Raw genomic sequence first — 20,601 nt, forward strand, 5'->3', positions numbered from 1 at the left:
TTAAGAATGATGAGCAAGATGGTGGCTGAATAAATCATCAGATGTCAACAATGAGCTGATACCCAACTAGAGAAATACCATGTCTTACCTGAAATACATTGGTCCATATTTGTTTAAATTAACATGAACAAGCCCCTCATCTTTAAGCAGTACCTTCTAATTCAGCAAGTCGTGTTTTAGTGAAGAAAAACTCATATTTGTTTTGTAACTTGTTACCAAGTCATAGTTAATTACAAATTGCTTCTTTGAATGTTCTAATATCCCCTACAGAAAATGTGAAATGTATACAGCATTTCACTGTTACAAATCCTTCACTTAATAGGTACCTGACAAATGTTTTGTTAAATAAATAACGGTAACAACAATTACAATTAAATTGAAAAATAATTTGGCCAATGAGCTAGGGGAAAAAAAACAATCTCTACTCAAAGTGTAAGCTATTTTAAATGTTATTGTTTTAAGTCATCTATACAATAAAGTGCAAAATGTTAGTGAATCTCAGCAAAAACATTACAGATTCAAAATTCAGAAGTGGTATAATTTTCATGTAATTGCAATATTTATGAATTTATAAAGAGCACTTGCCACTTGAAAACTTAGCTGCAGAAATCATATTGCTAGAAACATTCAAATGCTACACTAAGACATTGAAAGAAATCATCTTAAAAATCTATTCAATTTCTTCTCTACTTAACATAGTGCCAAGTTTCTCCTACACACACCCCTATCTGCTTTTTACTAAAACTAATTACGTAGTAAATTCTATCTTCAAGTCAGTACAACTGTAAATGCAGGTCAGACTGTTACATACAAATTATCTCAAGTCTGGAAAACAGAGCCTAGATGTAACCAGAGTAAACTAGATGCAAAAACAGAAATGAATTCACTTGTATACAATATGCAGCAACCCACTTTTTCAAAGAAAACAGGTATTATCCTTTCGGTTCCACTTTTCTTCAACGTTTCTTATGTAAAGTACTCATTTTATTTTAAATATTATCTAGTTTGCCATTATTTGCTAATATAGTATAGTATGGGTATACATGAATATTCACCAAAAAAGAATAATTTTAATTGTGCCCAATTCACATTATCCTCTCTAAAGTATCTCACATCTATGAACAATCCATCTTTCTCTCATTACCATCAAGGGCACTGGCTGATGAGTCCTTCAAACCCCAGGACCCATGGCCAAATGTTCAAATAGGCTCATTCTGGGAGTATTCACTACTTCAGCCTGGTAAAAGGTGGAACACAAAGCTTCCAGTCTATAGTAACAACGATCATAAGTGCGTGTGTGCATGCAAAACACAATTACTGCACATGAACTGTCATGTAAAAATAAGTAAGACTCAGGCAGTCCTTCTCACATAGGAGGGAAAGTAGAAGACAAAACAATGAAACAAATCACTGTAACTGGGGATCCCTGGGTGGCTCAGTGGTTTAGCGCCTGCCTTTGGCTCAGGGCGCGATCCTGGAGTCCCGGGATTGGGTCCCGCATAGGGCTCCCTGCGTGGAGCCTGCTTCTCCCTCTGCCTGTGTCTCTGCCTCTCTCTCTCTCTCTCTCTCTCTCACTCGCTCTCTCTCTCACTCTCTCTCTCTATCATGAATAAATAAATAAATAAAATCTAAACAAACAAACAAACAAAAAACAAATCACTGTAACTGAGCCTGGCAAGCTCTGCCATGGACCTATGAAGAAAATATATACATGACTGAAGAACAAATAATGTGTTACAGAATGCAGAGAGTTGGTGGCCGAAGAGGAGATTTAAGACCAAAATGCAAAACGTCATGAATAATCAATCTGTCATTCCAAAGGTCCTTTATACTCAGTGCGATCTAAGCACCTGTAACACCAGCATCACCTGGGAGCTTAAAATATTGTCTCAGGCCCCACCCAAGACCTACAGGGACAAAACCTTTGGCCTAACAGAATCCCTAAGTGATGTATGTACAGTTTGAGATGTGAGGAGTCCAGTGTTCTTCTGAAATGCGGCCCAGGCACAGACATGTGACAGAGGGTGGGGTAAAAAAGTAAACTATGGTGGCAGAGCATTTTCTTAGGCACTGACTTATTTTCTCCTGTTCCTCTTCCTCCTTCTTGCTCTTTTATTCTATGGTCAAGAACAATATGATATTAGCAATCATTTACTAAGTATTCTCAAAGTATCATAGACTTAGCATTACATTAACTTGTGCTGATGAGCTTTTCCCCTATTAATCAGATAGGAAAAACTGAGGCTGAGAAAAAGTAAAGCAAACAGTTTTCTTAAGGTCTCAGAGCTAATGAGCTACAGCATTTAACCTCTTCTGTTCTTAACCAAAATATCACGTAGTACCTTAGGATTACCTGAGTCACTGGTCTTATCATCCAGGGATAGAATGGCTCACATATTAGACTGTGGACTATAAGCTATCAAAGATCTGTGATTTTTAATACTGTGTTTCACAGTTCCTAGTAATATGCCAGTAATAGTTTAAACCGTGATCCTATTATTACCACCATATTTAATTTAATGAGAAGCAATCTTGGATATATTTGGCTAATCTTAAAAGGTATTATAAATATAATAAAGATATTATGAAATTTTATATTAAAATATATTCTTACAAATATCTAACACAATATACTTATGCCTGTACAACACACTGCACTAAAAGTTAGTGGTTTAAACCATTAATTTTAATATTACTCACAATTCTGCAATCTGGGCTAGGCTCAGCTAGGCAGTTCTCTTAATCAATGTAGTAGCTGAAACATTCCACATGCTTCCTTATTCACGGGTCTGGGGTCTCAGTGGGGAAGCCAGAGGATGTGTGGGCTGGCCACACATCTCTCTGTTCATGAGATACTACCAGTAGGGTAGCTGGACCTCCTATGGTGATGCCATCAACTTTGGTTGTCTTTCTCAACATTCCTCTGGCTGCCAGGGATCTTTTCTGGTTCCATGCAAATTTTAGGATTATTTGTTCCCACTCTGATAAATATCGATGGTATTTTGATAGGGATTACATTGAATGTGTATATTATTCTGGGTAGTACAGATATTTTAACAATACTTATTTTTCTAATCCATGTTTCCTCCTCAATTCCTTTCATAAGTGTTCTACAGTTTTTAGAGTACAGATCCTTTACCTCTTTGGTTAGGTTTATTCCTAGCTATCTTATGGTTTTTGGTTGCAACTGTAAATGGGATCAATTTCTTAGTTAAAAACAGAAAAAATTTTAATATGCTCTTTGTCCCTGCAACATATTGGCTTAATTTCTCCTTTTTCTGTACTTATTTGCTTACTTATCAAAAATAGTTATGATTGTACAGTATAGGTGGTTTTACAGCATGTTTTTTAACCCAATTATGAAACAACACTTTCCAGGTTATTATAAACTTTGGAAACACTAATACTCAAAACTGTGTAATTCTCCGTCATACAAATATATCAAAATTAAGTGCTTTCCAAACTAGAGAAATGTGGATTTCAGCTACCATATAGATTTAGCATTTCTTAAATCATTCTTCTCAAATAAAGAAAAATAAACAATGGCCCACCTCATCTCAAGGAAATAAAGATATTTTACACACTACACAAATGTACGTGTTCTTTCTATATCTATAAAAATAAATTAGCTAGTTAATTACTTCAATTATGTTGATTCACAGTAGGGAATTATTTCCACAATATACATGTATTTGTTTCATAAAATATGTTTGAGAATTAAATGCCCCTTTGTGCTTCTAATTATAATAGTATGATATTCTGCTTTGAAAGGCTTAATTCAAACTGAGCACCAAAAGTGATTAAAGAAAGAAAAAAATAAAAAAAGAAGAAAGAAAGAAAATCAATACAAATTTATCCATCAAAAAAAAAAACAGACTACAAAAAAAAAAAAAAAAAATCTAGGCTGGTGATTCCCAAACCTGTGCAGCATTCTAGCTAGCTTTAGGCTAGCTCACGGAATCAGAATCTTTTGAGGAAGAGCCTAGAACCTGTATTTTAACTCCACACAGCAATCTGATAAAAGGCCAGGTGTGGCAGGAAAGGAACGGTGTACACACTGCATCTATTATGTAGGAAAAAGAGGTGCAGATTTTTAGTTTATTGCCTCACATCAATGGTATGTTTCTTCTCCACTTCCACTGAATATTTTGATTACATGACTCAGTGTATTTATTTAATAAATAAAGTTTTCTAGACAAAAGTTTCTGGAAGTAGTCCTCATGCATCTGAGTCATGTGTAGTGATTGGTTTGAAAATACAATCCCTGGTCCAACGGCAGACCTACAGAATTGGGAATCTGGCCACATGTCTGCCATTTTTCTTTAAAGATTTATTTATTTATTTTAGAGACAGAGGGAGTGTGAGGAGTGGGGCAGAGATAGAGACAGAATCTCAAGTGGACTCCTCCCTGAACAGAGCTCAATGCTGGGCTTGATCTCAGAACTCTAAGATCATGACTTGAGCTGAAATCAAGAGTTGATGCTTAACCAACTAAGCTACCCGGGTACCCAGCCCCCCACCCCCCTTTTTTTAAAGCTTTATTTTAGAGAGAGTGCAAGAAAAGAGGGGAGGAGCAGAGAGAAAGGGAGAGAAAGTACAACCTTAAATATAAACCCCAAAGGTCCAGGGATTATTCACAGAGACAGTAAAGCTTAAGATTCACTTCTACAGATGATTATTACTACAGCATTATTCACTTTCCTTAACTAAAATTGAACAAATCAGAAAGATCTATGTGGAGTGGATGGTCATCGAAGCATTCATTCTATCCCTTATTCATTCAATTCATTCTTTTCGTCAGATCTTGTTCATTCTTTGCCAATTACATTTTCACAGGTTAAACCCTCTTCCCCCATGTTCTCATCTTTCGTTTCTTGACATCAGAAATGATGAACTAAAGGGCTTATTTTTTAAAGGCAGCAACCTAAATCAAACTTTTTCTTTCTTACATTACAAATAACAAGAAATGTGTTGGAACTTACCAAGAGAAATAAAAAAAATATATAACAGAGAGCAACAAATAAAAAGAAGTACAGAAATTTATAACCTCTGAAGAACAGCCAAGGTCCTACTAACAAATATTTTTTTTCATGCAGAAAATTATGCTTGCCATACCTGACATTGTGCAAGTATGTTTACTGCAATTTAATATCCACACAAGCAGGAGGAGAGATTTAATAATTTTTCAGCTGAGATGAATTGACAGCCAGTGGTAGAAAACTGCAGACTCCGTGGAATCAATAAAAGCTGCTGGCATCACAAAGTCGTACTTTTGCCCAGAAAACATCTCACAAAGGTCAGGTTTACAAACCACCAGGTAGCAGTATCACTTTCACATCTTTCCAGGGCTATTAAAATTCCATTAAACAGCCTTCCAAAACTAACTTGCAGCCGTTAAAGTTCACCAAAAGATCCTAGAGACAGATCAGCCTCAGTCCAGACACTAAAAGCAAACCTTTGGTTAACTTCTCTCCCCCATCCCCAAAACGCTTCTGCAGAATTCTGTTTAGAAGAAGAAGAAAAAAAATCAAAGCAAATATGTGTTTATTTCTAACTATATATGTGGACCTAAGTGGGATATACCCACTTAGTGAAATGATAGACACCCATTAGCTATCAGGAAATAGTTTCCAAAAGTAAATTATTTCTGTTGCAAATCTTGGAAAGCCACCACCACTGAATATCTGGTGTCATAAAATCAAGCCTGTGTTATAAGACACAGTACCTAGTTGTGCCTGAAGAACGGATGAAACTAAGCAATATCTCTTGCCCACTTTAAAATTTAGCTTTTCCAGGCCATATTTTCACTATAGGTTCCAAGTCGCATGTGGAACTTCATCAGGCCCCATTATTTCAAGATTAGCAACTCATTCAACATTTATTGAGCACCTATTAAACCAATATGCACAATGCCACATATGCCCAGCCCCATGCCCTCCTGGCTGAGTCTTCCAGCCTAAACCAAAGATGGAAGGAAAGGGGAAATGTGCCATTGAGGACAAAGAGTCCACCTCTGGGCAGAGATGCATGGCAAGAGTCTTCATTAAGTACTTTAGTTTTCTACAAAAGACATAAACTTCATTATTTGTTTATTGGATCTCAAAAGCAAAAGGATTTGCACTCAAGCAACACAGAATACAGGCATCTTCAGACCATAACAGAGAGCAAAGAACTCTGGTGCCCTACTCAAACCAAATGCCTGGCTGTAAGAGCTGTATTTGTAGTTGGAAATGGGCCATGTGTTCCTCTAAATCAGTGGTCTCTGCATTTTGGAAAATCACTTTCTTGAATCAGTCAAAAAACTTAAGAATGCATCCCCATCAATGCATGTCATTAATTATACTCATGCATTTTTGTACTAGTGTATTATGTACAATATAAAATATATGCAAAAGAAAAATTTAAAGGATGAGAAAATGCAAATAAACACAAAGTTTAATATTTTCTTCCCGCACTCCAAGGAATCATCTCACAGGATAACCCAGAGTGTGCAAACCCCTACACTATTAGTTTCTACTGTGGGATCCCTTTGCAGTGCCCAAAAGCTTCAGAAGTGGGACCAGGTCCCTGCAGAATCACAACTAGTTGGGATGTATTGTTTTAGCCTTCCCCGAAAGGCTTTCAGAGCGTTACACTTTTCAGGACTTGGCTACAAGTTTCAACAAGGAATGCCAAAAGACACAACTTTAAGAAAGCAGCATGTGAATTTCAGTGTTACAGAGATGCTGTTGAGAAGTGCTATATCACTCAGTTCTCTCTATATGAACTCACTCTGAAAATCTTTCAAATCTAATTGTGAGACCCAAGGAATTTAACAAAAATCCCCTAACCCCTGGACAAGCAGAGCAGGACTAACTCCATTTTGTGCTACACCTGCCATCTCATGTATAACCCCCACATGACCCGCTTATTGCTTAAGGCACGCCCCCACCCTAGTCAAGCCGCTGAGCACACCCTTACGGAAAACCGGCTCATAAGAATGTAAACCCTGCCTTTTGCCCGCCAAACCTGTGCACCAATTCTGACCAGAGTGATAGGCTAGTTCAAATGGTCACTATAGGGTAAATTGTAATTCAATTGGCCACCTGCGTGTGGACTGACATGACTATGCAACTTTCTGTGTGTTACAAACTCATTGGCCGCTGGCCCCTATCAAACTGCTAAGCCTCTTAACCTTGGGGTCCAAGTCCCTGCACCACTGTGTCGGGTACACTTGGATCCAAGCTCGAGCTTGCAAATAAACCCTGGTGCGTTTGCATCGATGTTGGCTCCTTGATGGTTTCTCGGATTCGCAATCTTGGGCACAACACTAATGCCAAGCTGGGTTTGTTTGTTTGTTTTTTTCCCTTATGTACAATAAGTTTTCAAGAAGTTCAGGAGTTTACACTGCATATGTGACTACGGCCTACTTTCAGTGTTGCTATTCCCCGTCAACACTCGACTTCTATATTCTCATCTGTTTTTCCAGAATCTCGTTATTTTATGTATATTTCTATACTTGCATACTTACAAGCTGTTTTATAGAACACAATGAGAAAAAATGCAGCTCCTCAATAACAGTAAGGGATTGATGACACTCTAGATTTCCTATATATGGATACAAAAAGGTATTTCCAGATGCTCCAAGTTTTCTGGGCTCTGGATTATGTGTACTGTGAACTAGGAAAATCCAGAGAATTATGAACAAATGCCGCTCTGCTTGAACAGCCTCAGGACTGCATCTCTGTTTCCTACAACAAAGATAAGCTGTTTGCTCCACTGTCAGTAAACTTTATCCAGTGGCCTCCCTATATTACTGGCATAAGTAATCAAAGGCTGATTATAATAATGTATTGTTATTCTGACTTTTCTAAAGCATGTGCCTATTATCAGAAACATGAACTATTTCTGACAAATGTTCAATCAATATTTATTGAATGAGTAGAAAAATAATAACTATATAGTTCCAATAGTTACTTCAGTGAAGGAATCACTGCTTGGTTTCTCTCTTTCATAGACTGCCAGCATCACAGAAACCCCAGAATTCAGAACAGGAGGTAGATTCTACTTAGAATACTAAGCATATTCCAATGGCAGTGGTGACAAGAACTCTGTGGAAAAGGATTCTGAGAAACCCTGTTTGGTTAGTAAAGGGGGTCCAGAATTAGGGAAGGTGGAGACGTAACCCAGGTAGTACTGATTTGTGGACACCACCCCACAAATCCAGGATTTGTAGATTTTTTTTGGAAATCCAGGTGCTTGTACATGTTAAAGGCTCAGTGACTTTTGTTATCTGCTTCCTGGTTCTGGGTACGTTAGTTTTCATTAGCCCAACTTGCTATCCTGTCCTTCTAAAGTAGGAGGAGCTCCTTAATGACAAGAACCATGTGTTGTTTTTTTCATCTTTTCAGTTCCCGGACAGAACAGTAAATACTTAGTAAATGTCAGCTGACCCTTTTGTGATACCTTGGGCATAACAAAAATCATTGCCCCTTTTGACTTACATAAGCACCTTTGCATTCTGAAACCATCAGTTGACTCTCAGGGTGATGTCTGCAAATTGACAACACTTGTGTTGTCCCGCCCACCTCCCTAAGTCAGCTCATTCCTTACTAAAGGACCAGAGTTTCCTCTTCAAGATCCCTCTCACCTGATGTGGAGAGGCTCGGTTCATTTTACAGCTTCAACCAAAAATTCTCTTAACTAGCAGTTCTCAACTCTAGTTCTCAGCTCCCTGGCTATACATCAGACTCCCCTGTATATTACAAAGTGCAGGGCTCCCTGTCCACCGAAAGTGTGGTGCAACTGTCAGGAACGGGACACAGACATAAGTCTGGTTTGGGTTTTATAACCACCAAGTGACTACAATGAACAGCCAGACTGAGAAACACCGATCTATTTTAGATCAACATTAGGCCCTAAAGACCATGTCCTTCTCTGGCGGATTGATGACCTATATTAGCATGCTGCAAATAACAGGAAATTCTGCCATAGAGAGTCTTCTCTAATTTTGTTAGCTTTCCCCAAAGTTGACCAACGAACTCTTTCATCCTGCTACAAATACAGCTTTAATGAAACACAGCCACATCCATTCATTTATGCATTGTCTACGTTTGCTTTCACGCTACCAGGGCAGAAATAAACTGCTGCAACAGAGGCCTTAAGGTCCACCAAGCCTAAAAACCTTACTTGCCCAGCCCTTTCAAGAAGGGCCATTTTCAAGAAAATGTCTGCCATGTTACTAAGGTGCATTAAGGAGTACAGGTATCTGCATTGAGGTGTATTAAGGAATACAGGTATCTCCCACTGGACTGGTATATTAAGGAATATAGGTGTCTCTCATTCTTAAGTTCATGTTAGGCCTCTGCTTTTATGAAAGACCTACGCTGTTACCTATTATTACCTATCTTCTGCTAACTGAAAGAAATCCAAAGAGGATTTTCGTTTTTAGCAAAAGAAAAAAAAAAAAAAAAGGGCGAGAAGTGAAAGCAGCATTTAGCATTTGTTTTGCAGTAAGCCCTGACAGGAGGCAGCTCACACCCTGAACAGCTCCAGTGGCCCCTCCGAGCTCCTTCCCAGGAAACTACACTCATCCTCCCAGCCTTGAGCCACCACAGCTCAGAACCCTGTGTGTGAGCATCTGTGCTTTAGCTCTATTTATTTTGTGTATCTGCTGGCAAGATGTGCCTGTTCTAAGGTATCAGTAAAGCCTAAGAGGGGTTATTTTTTGGGTCTGAAAAATACTCAAAATTGTTTCCATATAAATTAACGGTAATTGCTTCTTTGCTTTACGCCACTCTGGCTTATAGAATATTTCATGGGGATGCTCTATTTGCGGATAGCGGAAAAACCTGTGCAAGAAAGAAATACTAATTAGAAAGAAATACTAATCTAAGCTGGCCAATTCAGGCTGGATTCTAAAGGTCCTGAGGCCAGGACCTCAACTCTACTTCAACTATGGTGGCTCCACTTTTAGTTTTTAAACTTCATTTGAGAAAGGATTCCCTTTATTGCTAAAAAGAAAAGAAAAAAGGAAAGAAAAAGAAAACAAAAGGAAAAGATCTGAACAACCCTGTCTTAGAAACTCAGAGATCTGAACAAAGGCCAGATAAATTTTACTCTGCTTTACCAAAGACAGACATAAGAAGCTTTCTCTGAAATCAAAATGATTAATCTCAGCTTACTTAAATCGAATATCTGACACACGACTATTTAGGCATCATGTCCTCCTATCAAGTTATATGTATTAGACACATCACATTTATTTAGCTCTCCTATTAAAATTCTTTTTGAAAAATTACTATTTAATTTTTTTTTAAAGAATCAGCAGAAGAGGCTGTGTAGAGACTCTATCTGGAATTTCTATGTATGACCAGCTAAAAGCATTTTTATTCTATTATTCAATGTCTCTTAGGAAAATAATTCTTGTTTGTGCCTATAGTCTCAAAACATATACATACTTCATTATAAACTATATACTTCCTTTTATGCACTCATATCAAAGTGTAAGTATCACTGTTATTTCTTTATTCTTCTGTAGAGCCAGGATTCACAAGTTTGTAAAATTATCTTCCCTCTTTGCAAACACAATAAACATTTTTTATAGCTTTTATTTTCAGGGTCTGTTAACATGTATAACCCTTTATTGTAAGCTGTCTAAAATCCTCCTTGGAAGTTGACAATGTATAACAAACATGTAACATTATTAATCCTATAGGAGAAAGAAATTTCTCTATGTGAACACTGCACAAATGAAAAGATAAAAGAGTCAAAGAGACATGTGAATAACTGCCATATAAATTAACAGGATGTAATTATTGGTCTCTTTTCTGATCTCAGATCAAAATCAAGATATAGCAATCACTGCTAAAACTGATGAGTCAAATGTAGCTTGATATAAACTATCAAATTCAACAATCTAGGTTCATACATCCAAAAATCAAATACTGCTTATATCCTTTCCTACCTAAAAGTTTAGGGGTAATGTTTTCCAGTTGCATTTCATAGTTAATCTTACACACAGAAGATAGTATCTTTGCAAATCTCAAATAAAACAGAATTCATTTTTTTTTAAATTTAACATTAATACTAAAAACCAAGAAACGTTCTCCCTGCTTTGAATATATCTTAATTTATTTACCTTTCCATAACTGGTTTATGCCACTTATCCTGTGAGGGTTTTTTACATTTATGAGGGAGAGAAAAAGTAGCAACACACAAATGAGATCTAAAAAAGCACACAATCGCTATAAAAACAGCTCATCCATCATCTCTACATTTTGATTCCAGAGACAGCACTGAAAGGTGTTGTTTCCACACCACTCACCCAGCACACTTAAAAAGGTTTGCTCCATCACTTATACAACTGAAACTGATTGATTAGCTGCTAGAGAAAAATCAATACAAATATCCTAGAAAACACTAGCTTGTAAATTCATTCTGGCCCCAACAAAGTCCTGGTCACAGCTTGACATGTTTTTCTAGATATCTAAAATGCAACCATGTCAAACCCCAGTCCTCAAACACCGCGATGCCCAGGAATTTTTAAAACCTAAACCTCAGCAGAGGTGAGGAGGTAAGGGGGAATGCTTCCCCAAAGTCTGTTACAACAATGAAAGGAGAAGCTCAAGTTATGATAAATCTTATATTCAGAACTGGCCACAAAAATGATAAACATGGAGGGCAGCCTGGGGGACTCAGCGGTTTAGTGCTGCCTTCGGCCCGGGGCGTGATCCAGGAGATCCCGGATCGAGTTCCACGTCAGGCTCCTTGCATGGAGCCTGCTTCTCCCTCTACCTGTGTCTCTCCTTCTCTGTGTGTGTGTGTGTCTCTCATGAATAAATAAATAAAATCTTAAAAAAAAATGATAAACATGTTGAAAAGGTGAAAATGTCAAGAGGACCAGGTTGAGGGGAAAAAAAAGAAAAAAGTTAGGAAACCAACTAAATACAAATATATTTTTTTTGTAAAAGGTAACCTAAAGTTTCTATATAAAAATATAAATAATTTTGACTTTAATGTTATCCATTCAAAATTTAACGAGCTCTCTTTCTCACTTTTTGGCAGCTGAATGTATAGTCAGTATATTTTTAGTGCTTTGGGAATCCACTGTACATTCAGAATGATTTCGTGATTATTTCAGAATTTCTTCTGAATGCTCCCTTGCCTTTGGGTCAACCCTTAGTCTCCTCATTCATTATACTACTGAGAAATAAATTTTTATGAATATAAAATGTTTCATAAATATGCTATTCAGAAAGAAATTGTGCTCTTATCGTATCATATGACAGGCAATCTGGATTCTATTCTAACCCCATTCTACAAGTGGTTCAGTGTTTTTAAAAATCATTTAGTATTTCTGATGCATAGTCATCAAAAATTTGAAGAGAAAGAAAGGAAATGTACTTTGCAGGATGGCAAATTTCACGTCTACTGGCCGAGTGGCTTTCATAATACTAAAATTTACGGCAGCATATTTAGAGTTTTCACCTTAGTCTCTCAAAGAACCATAATGTTTATTATTAATTACAGGACCATTTAATAATGGTGTTGTGCAGAACTGACCAGGTTCTAGCTCAAAGAATATTCCTAACACCTGAATTATTGAAGAAATAACTATGCAAAAGTCATAGAGATCAGAGAGAATTTCTTCTATTTACCTTCATAATTATTCTTCACAATTTTAAAGCTCACATACAGAAAATCTATAAGATCAGAAATAACCAAATGTCTTTGACAGAAAAAAAAGATAATGAGCTAACTTAATGCCTTTAAAATTTGATTATCAATGGGTATTTCCTATAGTGGAAAAAGATTTTAAGGCCATCTTCAGCGTGAATTTGCTTTTCTCAAATTAAGAGAATGAAAGGTAGCAATCACACCAAATAGTTTCTATCTATAGAGACATTTTTCCTAAAACATAATTAGCAGCAAAAGAAAATCTGTCACTTGACTCTAGTCATTAATGTCTGTTACAGATGTTCTAATACTCTCACTAAAAATTAGACTTTTTGAATTCAGTTTAAATTCCTTCAGTTTAAGTAACATAACATGTCTTCTTTATAAAAGAACACAGCAAATTACTTCCTGTAAGTTATCTCAAATTCTAACACCAAATAGTGCCAAATGTCACAGTAACGAGACCATGGCTTGGAGGGGCCAAGTACTTCTTCAGACCATGGTGGCTGATAAGCAGCAGAGCACTGTTTCAAATTCAAACCCTCCTATGACAAAGGGCATCAAATACCTAATGACTTGAAAGTTTTCCTAACCACCCTGGCTTGCCTAGGAAGTTCTGACCTCAGTATTTTAGTAACAGTATCATGTATGAATCAGATGAGCTCATCAGTCCAAAAAAGCATTCAGTTTCAGCTCTCACATATAGATAACAAGAAAACAGAAATGTTACATGGACTATATTCCATGGTTGGGAATAAAAAGGCAATGTACCTATACACACACCCCCAAACACACACTCATGATGATGAAAGCAATACTAAATCAAGCTGTTCTAATGCTTTCTCTATGAATAAACACTGCATCACTGCTAACATCTGATATTCTTTGTAATATTAACATTAACTAGCCCAACCCACTGGTCATGATGATGTCAAGTAACAACAAAGTCTGATAGAAGTCACACCCTGTACTTACATTGCTCACAGGGCATTTCTAAAGATAAACCAGAGAACTAAGTTGAATATCTTTAGAAAAATTCTATGATTCGTTTATAAAAACTGTGATTATTCCTTCCTGGTTTTTACCTCAGGTCACATGTAATACAAAAAGTGTGCATACTATGTCATGAAGCAATCACATCAAAATGTCAGGATAGGTTATGGGTGAGAATAAATATAAGGGAGCCAAGAGACTACGTTCACTTCCTAGCCAGTAATGTATCAGTTTTATATCTTTAAAATAAGTTTTCAGGGTAAAGTGAGAAGATTTTTAAAAGTTATAGTTAGCTGTGGTTAGAAATGCATAATGTTGGAGAATTACTTCAAAAGAACTAATTCATACTCCTACCAATTTGCAGTGTTTGGTGGATACATCCTAGAGTTTTCATATCCCCATTTTCTGACAGATATATAGAAAAATAAATTTAGAATTTATTTGGAATGCCAGCAAAGGCATAATTTTTTCAAATAGATGAGGTTTCTGTGTAAATGTATGCCCTTTCTGAACATGCCTTAATGTAGTCATGTTGTACAGAAGGCAACTGCACAGACTGTTCTTCGGATTCAGTCATTACTGGACTCTAAAACCCAACACTGGCAAGAGTCAATGAGTTGCCTTTTATTTCCTATTCAATACTAGTTAAATGTGAATGAAGGGACTAAACTAAGAAACAGAAAGAAATTGTCAGGGCGTGTTAATCAATCAATCAAGGGTACTTTTTTCTCTATTATAAAGAGCATTCCAAAATCACGTTGATGAAAGCTTTACGTAGATTAAAGAGACACATTCAGAACTCCTACTTGCACTCTCAGGGTGTCAGGTACTGAAATAGCACTTCAAGTTCCTTGCTAAGAGAGGTACATTGCCAATAACTATTAACTCACAAGATTATGAGACAATAGATTATATCATGTTGGGTATAAAGACACACTAATGTTACACACACATTATAAACAAAGACAAAAGAGGAAGTTTATGGTTTAAGCAGTTATGTGTCAACACAACTGTGACTCATGTTAAAGATAAGTCTTATCATATACTGAGAAATACCTATACAAATCATGTTTTCCAGCAAGTGATGATTCAAAAGTAGCTGGCTACCTACACAAAGAATCATCCTCATTAGTACTCTCTACCAGCACCACTGTTTGCTGGTCCAAAGTTCTACAGATAAAGAGGGTTTGATCTTTTCTGACTGAGAGTAAAATCTGCCTTTTTTAAGACTCCTGGAAACATTTATTCATTCTACATTCCAAGTCCAAAAATTACCAAAGGAAGAGATAGAAGTCTTAAAAAGTATTCCCCTCAGTCCACAAAAGTCTTACAACACGTCAGACAGCCATGGATTTCATTTTTATATTTTATCTTTTATATGAAAAGAAATGGGTGATAAGTTCAAAATACATCATAAGTAAATGGAAGAGTGGTAAAAGAAGAGTAATGTGAATACTACAACATGGCTGACTGAATCTGATAACATTTCTACTGTATGAGCTGAAATATTTGTAAACTCTTCAGAAAGTTAAAGGAGCATGTGTCTAAAGTGAAATGTTGTTTAGAAGACTATTATGATTTGTTAGTAAGACTAAAATCACACATGATTCTAGAAACTCTTACCTTGAAAAGACTGTTTGGCTCTTTCTACTAGTTCATCAATTGGGTAACTGGCCAAATTTCCTCTGGCATGTTTAGTTTTGCAGTAGGTACATGCATTGAGACACCTGTTCAAATGATAATAATAAACAAAGCTCAAATTTTTAAAAGAGATAGTACACACTTAACATGAAAAAAGGCCTAAAACATACAATAAGATGTTATTTTAGTTATTTTAGTAATATGTGCCACTTTATAGGAGAAATATTAAAAAAACAGTATCTACCATACTTGATAATTTTATTTCCACCCAGCACAGAAATTTACAATTCGCAATTCTTTTAAGTTTCAACCACTCAAAAATGATTACACAAATCTTACAGTATTATCTTCAAATGATCCTATCAATAAGGAATAAAGTTTATAAGCTTACAATGATTAACTAATCAAAAGAAATTCGAGATCCACGTTTTTTTAAACCATTTGACATTGCTTGGCCATTGTAAAAATAGAAATTTAATGTTGCTTAGGTATACTGTATTATTTAGAAATGATAATAAATAGGTAACACAGCATTCTTATTAAAAAAAAAACACCCTAAAATTAAAAAAAAAACACCCTTAGAAATTTTCAGATTAACATTTTTCACTCCTGAAATCAAAAAAAATATATATATATATATATTAAAATAAGTCTAATGAATACTCCCTAGGATTATATTAGAAAAAGTAAACAAGGAGAATGACATTAGTTTTGAAAAATAAAAAATAGATTTTATACATTCAAATGCTATAATAAGCAGCAAGGTTTTAAAACACCATCATTACACAAATGCTTTAAAATTTCAAAATGAGAAATAAATTAACTTTTAATAATTGAACCTGACCAATGTGTAATTTTGTTAATATCTGACTATGAGATACATATGAATCACTGTACTCTGCGGCCAAGTATACAATGCTTAATTTCTGATTATTTTTACATGGCACTCTTAAGTAATACATATATTCTGAATTGATTTTTTTTTTTACTGTTTTTCCAACCACATAATTTAAATAACTAACATTCTTTTCTTCCTAAGCAATTTACATTTTTTTTGAAGATAAAACATAGATTGTGGCCTCTCTCTTATAAGCACAAATTCAGGATCCCTGGGTGGCACAGCGGTTTGGCGCCTGCCTTTGGCCCAGGGCACGATCCTGGAGACCCGGGATTGAATCCCATGTCGGGCTCCCAGTGCATGGTGCCTGCTTCTCCCCTGCCTATGTCTCTGCCTCTCTCTCTCTCTGTGTGACTATCATAAATAAATAAAAATTTAAAAAAATAAGCACAAATTCTAGTCTCTCAGTTGTTATAGGTCTTCTTTTTTTCAGTTTCCATTCATCCCATAAGAATGAAAAAGAGAAAACTGTTGCTGGCCTCTCCATGGGACAGTAACTCACTTTTGTTTAGCCTTGATTGAGTATCAGACCCTTTTCTGGATGTTTTATATTCTCACTCATCCTTCTATAGTTCCGTGTTACCATCCCCATTTTACAGATGAAGAATTACTTCAAAAACATCTGATAATCAATTGATACCACAGAAATATGAGAGATAAGATACTAGTATGAACAACTATATACCATATAGTTCAATCTAGAAGAAATCTAGAAGAAATGGACAATCTAAAAGAAATGCACCAATTCACAGAAACATATAACCTACATAGGTTAAGTCTTAAGAAATAGAAAATCTGAATAAATCAATAATGAGTTAAGAGACTGGATCATATCCCACCATAGAAAAGCACAGGACTAGATGGTTTCATCAGTGGCGAATTTTATAAAACATTTAAAAAAAGAACGAATACCAATCCTCTTCAGACTCTTCCAAAAAGCAGTAGAGGAAGGAACACTCTCAAATTGACTTTATAAGGTCAATATTATCCTGATATCAAAGCCAGATAAGAATATTTTAAGAAAAGAATACTACACGTGAATATCCATCATGAATACAGATGCAAAAAAATCTCAACAGAATAATAACAAACCAAATTCAACAGCATACTAAAAGAATCACACACCATGATCAACTGGAATTCATCCCTCAGTAACAAGGATGGTTCAACACACAAAAATGAAGAACTCTGATACAACACACTCACAGAATTAAGGATTAAATCATATGTTTATCTCAACAGATGCAGAAAAACTATATGACAAAATTCAACATCCAGTCACAATAAGAACTCTCAACAAACTGGGTATAGAATACTATACTACAAGACAAAAGACCATACATGACAAACCCACAGCTAACATACTCAATGGTAAATGGGTCAAAGCTTTTCCTCCAAGGTCAAAAACAAGACAAAGGTATCCACTCTTCCCATTCCTATTCAACACAGTTATGTAATTCTTAGCAGAGTAATTAGGCAAGAAAAAGAAATAAAAGGCATCTCAATTAAAGAGGAAAGGGTAAAATCATATTTGTAGGTGATATGATCTTATACATAAAAAAAATCCTAAAAACTCCACCAAAAACCTGTTTGATCTAATCAATAAATTCAGTAAGGTTAAAGGATACCCAATTAACATACAAAAAAAACAGTAACATTTCTATCACTAACACTTTATCTGAAAAAGAAATAAAGAAAAAAATCTTATTTATAATAACACCAAAAACAATTATATAGGAACAAATTTAACCAAGGAAGTAAAAAAAAAAAAAAAAATGCTGAAAACAATAAGACAATGATAAAAGAAACTGAAGAAGATACAAATAATTGAAGAAATATTCCACGCTCATGGATTGGAAGATTTAATACTGTTAAAATGTCCATACTACTCAAAGATGTCTAAAGACTCAATGCAATCCCTATCAAGATTCCAATGGCATTTTTTACAGAAATCGAGAAAACAATCTTACAATTTGTCTAGAACTACAAAAGACTCTTAATAATAGCCAAAACAGTCCTGAGAAAGAAGAACACAGCTAGGAAGCATCACATTTCCTGATTTCACACAATATTATGAAGTTACAGTGATCAAAACAGTACTGTAGCAGCATAAAAACAAATAGACAAATGGAAGAGAATTAAGAGCCCAGAAATAAACTTATGCACATACACTCAACTAATATTTGACAAAGGAGGCAAGAAAATTCAATGGAGAGAAAGCCAAGAACCTGCAGTGGAAAAAAAGAAATTCAACTCAGTAAATGTTGCCAGAAACCTAGATGTTCTCTTGCAAAAGAATGAAACTGGACTATTGTCTTATACCACTTGCAAGAATTCATGTGAAATAGATTAAAGATTCTTATGTAAGACCAAAGCCCGTAAAAGCTCTAGAAGAAAATCAAGGAAGAAACATCCTTGGCATGGGTCTTAGCAATGATTTTTCAGATGTGACACCTAAAGCACAGCAACAAAATCAAAAATAAACAAGTAGGACTACATCAAACTAAAAAGCTTCTGCATGGCAAAAGGAGTGATCAACAAAATGAAAAGGCAGCCTACGGACTGGAAGAAAATATTTTCAAATCACACATCTAATTAGTAATATATTAAGTGATTCAAATATTTGATTATTATTACATAATAAGAAATTTATAATATCCGATTAAGGGCTTTATATCCAAAATATATAAGGAACTCAACAGTGAAAACAAACAAATCTAATTTAAAATGGCCAAAGAATATGAATAGACATTTCCAAAGAAGACATACAAATGGCCAACAGGTGCATGAAAAGGGGCTCAACATAACCAGTCATCAAGGAAATGTAAATCCGAACTACAATGAGATAGCACTTCACACCTGTTAGAAAGGTTATCATCAAAAAGACAAAAGATAAGTGTTGGCAGGGATGTAGAGAAAAGAAAGGAAACATTTGGCCACTGTGGGTGGGATGTAAACTGGTGCAGCCACAATAAAAAACAGTATGGAGGTTCCTCAAAAAGTTAAAAATACAAGCATCTGATTCAGCAATTCCACTTGAGTATATATCCAAAGGAAAGGGAATCACTATCTCACATATTTGCATCTTTGTTGTCATTGCTTTATTTACAATAGCCAAGACATGGAAACAACTGAAGTTTCTCCAACAGATAAATAGGTGACTAACACAAGTGGTGTGTGTATTCATACACAATGTAATGTCATTCAGCCGTAAAAAGGAAGGAAATCCTGCCATTTCCAACAACATAGATGAACACTGAGGGTTTTACATGCTACATGAAATAAGTCAGACAGAGAAGCACAAATAGTGTGTGACCTCATTTATAGGTGGAATCTACAAATAAACTCAGAAACAGAGATGAGACTGGTGGTTGCCAGAAATGGGAAGTGGGGGTAGGAAATGAGTGAAGGTAATCTAAAGGTATAAAGTTATAGTTATAAGATAATTAAGTTCTGGGGATGCAATGTACAGCATGGTGATGATAACTGTCAATATTGTATCTTACATTTGAAAATTTCTGAGACCTAGATCTTAAAACTTCTCACAAGAAAAAAATGTTACCCATGTGTAGTAAAGTTAACTAAACTTAATGTGGTAAGCATTCCAAAATATAGACATACATTAAATCATCATGTTGTATACTTTGAACTTATATATAGTTATGTGTCAATTATATCTCAGTAAACAGGGGGAGGAGGGGGTAAGTCTAGTAAGTAGCTAACTCAAGACATCCAATAGTTGAGATTCAAATTTAGGCCAACCAAATTTCAAACTCCATGCTGTTTCTATACCAATCTGACTCCCCAGAACAAATGCGTGTCAAACATCCTAGCTACATACAGGTGCAAACAGTAAAATAGTCAATTATCTGACATGAGATACAAGTAACATATGTATTCAAAGTTACGGCCAGTACTTATCACCCTGTATATGAACTTAGTTGTCTAAAACATGTGCTTCTCTCTTTTATTTTTTGGAAATCTAAGACTAAAGCTTCTTTTCTATTCCCTAGCCCAAATCAGTTATCTGTGTACAAATTTCATTTTTCATCTTCCTGCTGGCTCTGGGGCAAAATGTGTAATCTCATTTGATAAGTCACGTCATGAATTCTACTGCTCAGGTTCTCTCAGCGCTTCTCAAGTGGCACCATGATAACATTCAATGCAGCAAGCCCTACCATTCCGTCGCCTGTGATATCCCCTTGTAATGGGCATTCACTCTGGGCAAATCAGCGCTCTTGCAAAGAATCTGCTCTCATCATCTCCTGAAACTACTTCAAGTCTCCTGACTGACCTCTCTCTTTTATTCCTGTAACTAATGTAGAGCTCCATAAATTATGGGACAATCATAATAAAAACTACTACTATTTCTGACTTGGGCTATTTCTTAAAACTAATGTGTTAAGGGACAC

At 35.7% G+C, this 20,601-nt stretch overlaps 1 protein-coding gene and 1 long non-coding RNA gene across 10 annotated transcripts in view; one reads left to right on the forward strand and one right to left on the reverse strand.

Moving 5' to 3' along the window:
* Nucleotides 1–20,601, reverse strand: part of CDKAL1 (CDKAL1 threonylcarbamoyladenosine tRNA methylthiotransferase) — a 663,683-nt gene that overhangs the window by 348,859 nt on the left and 294,223 nt on the right. For all 9 annotated transcript variants that reach the window (XM_072813956.1, XM_072813952.1, XM_072813953.1 and 6 more), the window contains one exon: nucleotides 15,274–15,377. In XM_072813956.1, the coding sequence (XP_072670057.1) occupies nucleotides 15,274–15,377 (104 nt within the window). The remainder of the gene's footprint in view (nucleotides 1–15,273; nucleotides 15,378–20,601) is intronic.
* On the forward strand, nucleotides 8,133–20,563 carry LOC140626268 (uncharacterized). The gene is made up of 2 exons (XR_012025461.1): nucleotides 8,133–8,405; nucleotides 20,203–20,563. It is a non-coding gene; the product is annotated as an uncharacterized lncRNA (long non-coding RNA).

This window comes from Canis lupus, chromosome 37 (genome assembly GCF_048164855.1).
Source record: "Canis lupus baileyi chromosome 37, mCanLup2.hap1, whole genome shotgun sequence".
NCBI classification, from domain to species: Eukaryota; Metazoa; Chordata; class Mammalia; order Carnivora; family Canidae; genus Canis; species Canis lupus.